General features: G+C 44.2%; 1 protein-coding gene across 1 annotated transcript in view; it reads right to left on the minus strand.

Annotated features, from left to right (window-relative positions):
• Positions 1 to 646: 646 nt before the first annotated feature.
• htr3a (5-hydroxytryptamine (serotonin) receptor 3A) overlaps positions 647 to 2950 on the minus strand; it is a gene marked incomplete at both ends in the record, with an annotated part of 24328 nt that continues 22024 nt past the window's right edge. The window contains one exon of the mRNA XM_084320613.1: positions 647 to 987. Coding sequence (XP_084176739.1) covers positions 647 to 987 — 341 coding nt within the window. The remainder of the gene's footprint in view (positions 988 to 2950) is intronic.

A 2950-nucleotide genomic window follows, 5' to 3' on the forward strand; every position in this document is an offset into this window, starting at 1 on the left:
AAACTCCATTGGATACCTTTAACCCTAACCCTAACCCTAACCTGTCCAGTTCTGCGACTATAGGGTGAAAGGTGTGACACTTGTTGTTCACGCGCTAGTGATTGCTTAAAAAATTAAATAAAACATGGGTTATTGTAATGTGAGTCCAAGATGTGATACTGAGCAACTTTTTTTGGCATAATACATCAAATATAGCCAACGCTATCCACAAACACACGTTTGAAGAAAACCCTAACCCTAACAACCCATTTGACCAGAACTGTGACAACAAGGGTGACTCGAGGGTTAAGTCTCAGCCTAGGGATGTTCGATATTGGCTTTTTTACCAATACCGATATACCGATATTGTCCAACTCTTAATTTCCGATACCGATATCAACCGATACCGATATATGCAGGGTTAACATTACATCTCTCTTGTCATGGAATTAACACAACATTATGCATACTTTTGACAATAAATAAAATCAGAATTTGTTCTTACTTGCTTGCCTGGATAAATAAAGGTGAAATAAATGTAAATATTTTTTTTTTAAAAACCAATACCGATAATTTCCGATATCACATTTTAATGCCAATATCGGCCGATAATATCGGTACATCCCTATCTCAGCCTTCTCTCTTCCGCGTCGGCTCCTCCTCCTCCTCAGCCCACGTTCTGCCACACGGACCACAGCGTGCCCAGCGTGATGCTGTAGGCCACCACGGCCACCAGGTACACCCGGAACAGCAGCACGTCCAGCACGTAGCCCACCTGCAGCCACTCCTTGGCGATGTCCCGCGCCCTGTCCCTCTTGTCCAGGAAGTGGCGTATGGAGGTCACCTCCTGCAGGATGTTGTCCATGACGGGAGGGGCGGGGTCTCTGGAGGGGGCCAGGCCCAGGCCCAAGCCCATCCCGCCCACAACGTCCCGGTCCCGGTCGCCGCCGTGGTGTCCGCCGCCGCCCCCTCGGCCGATCTCGCAGGTGTGATGCAGCGTGCACTGAGCTGTGTGGGCGGGGGGGGGGGGGGGGGGGGGGGGGGTTAGCGTGTGTTGTTGTCTGTCTCCTATCTGAAACTTAACTGTCTCCTTTTTTTTTTGTCCACTTTTTCTCCTTATTTTTCAATTTTTCTCCCATCCCAATTTCGTGATAACAATTCTTCCCTCCCCTGTCTTGAACGTTGCTAGACCATGCCCCCCACTGGTCGGCTGTAGTGAGGATAGAAGCCTTGCATCACGTGTCCCCTCCGGTACACGAGGAGGCAGCCTGTCGCATCTTTTCACCGCAGCAGCTCGAATCCTCAGTGGCGAGGAGTAACGCGTGGGAGGCTCACGCTGCCCCCCCGATACTTCCTGTTTCCGCCGTACAGGCGTCACCCAACCAACCTGTAGGAGTCGCTGTCCACAACGTCCAATCCCCACCCACCGGCTTTCCCACCCTCTAACACTTGCCAATTGTGTTAGTATGACGGCCGGCCAAGCCGGTAGCAACGCAGAGAGCTGGGCTCGAACCCAGCGTCTCCTGCGTTAGTGGCGAGCGCCTTGCCCACTGCGCCACTCAGCCACCCTTTATCTTAACTGTCTCCTATCTGAATCCTCTTATCTTAACTGTATCCTATCTGAAACCTCTCTTATCTTAACTGTATCCTATCTGACTCCTCTTATCTTAACTGTCTCATATCTGAATCCTCTTATCTTAACTGTCTCCTATCTGAAACCTCTTATCTTAACTGTCTCCTATCTGAAACATCTTATCTTAACTGTCTCCTATCTGAATAATCTTATCTTAACTGTCTCCTATCTGAATCCTCTTATCTTAACTGTATCCTATCTGAAACCTCTCTTATCTTAACTGTATCCTATCTGACTCCTCTTATCTTAACTGTTTCATATCTGAATCCTCTCTTATCTTAACTGTCTCCTATCTGAATCCTCTTATCTTAACTGTCTCCTATCTGAAACCTCTTATCTTAACTGTCTCCTATCTGAATCCTCTCTTATCTTAACTGTCTCCTATCTGAAACCTCTTATCTTAACTGTCTCCTATCTGAATCCTCTCTTATCTTAACTGTCTCCTATCTGAAACCTCTTATCTTAACTGTCTCCTATCTGAATCCTCTTATCTTAACTGTCTCCTATCTGAATCCTCTTATCTTAACTGTCTCCTATGTGAATCCTGTTTCATCTTAACTGTCTCCTATCTGAATCCTCTTATCTTAACTGTCTCCTATCTGAATCCTCTTATCTTAACTGTCTCCTATCTGAATCCTCTTATCTTAACTGTCTCCTATGTGAATCATCTTATCTTAACTGTCTCCTATCTGAATCCTCTCTTATCTTAACTGTCTCCTATGTGAATCCTCTTATCTTACCTGTCTCCTATCTGAATCCTCTTATCTTAACTGTATCCTATCTGAAACCTCTCTTATCTTAACTGTATCCTATCTGACTCCTCTTATCTTAACTGTCTCATATCTGAATCCTCTTATCTTAACTGTCTCCTATCTGAAACCTCTTATCTTAACTGTCTCCTATCTGAAACATATTATCTTAACTGTCTCCTATCTGAATAATCTTATCTTAACTGTCTCCTATCTGAATCCTCTTATCTTAACTGTATCCTATCTGAAACCTCTCTTATCTTAACTGTATCCTATCTGACTCCTCTTATCTTAACTGTCTCATATCTGAATCCTCTCTTATCTTAACTGTCTCCTATCTGAATCCTCTTATCTTAACTGTCTCCTATCTGAAACCTCTTATCTTAACTGTCTCCTATCTGAATCCTCTCTTATCTTAACTGTCTCCTATCTGAAACCTCTTATCTTAACTGTCTCCTATCTGAATCCTCTCTTATCTTAACTGTCTCCTATCTGAAACCTCTTATCTTAACTGTCTCCTATCTGAATCCTCTTATCTTAACTGTCTCCTATCTGAATCCTCTTATCTTAACTGTCTCCTATCTGAATC

Source organism: Notolepis coatsorum (assembly GCF_963971535.1).
Source record: "Notolepis coatsorum genome assembly, chromosome: 8".
NCBI classification, from domain to species: Eukaryota; Metazoa; Chordata; class Actinopteri; order Aulopiformes; family Paralepididae; genus Notolepis; species Notolepis coatsorum.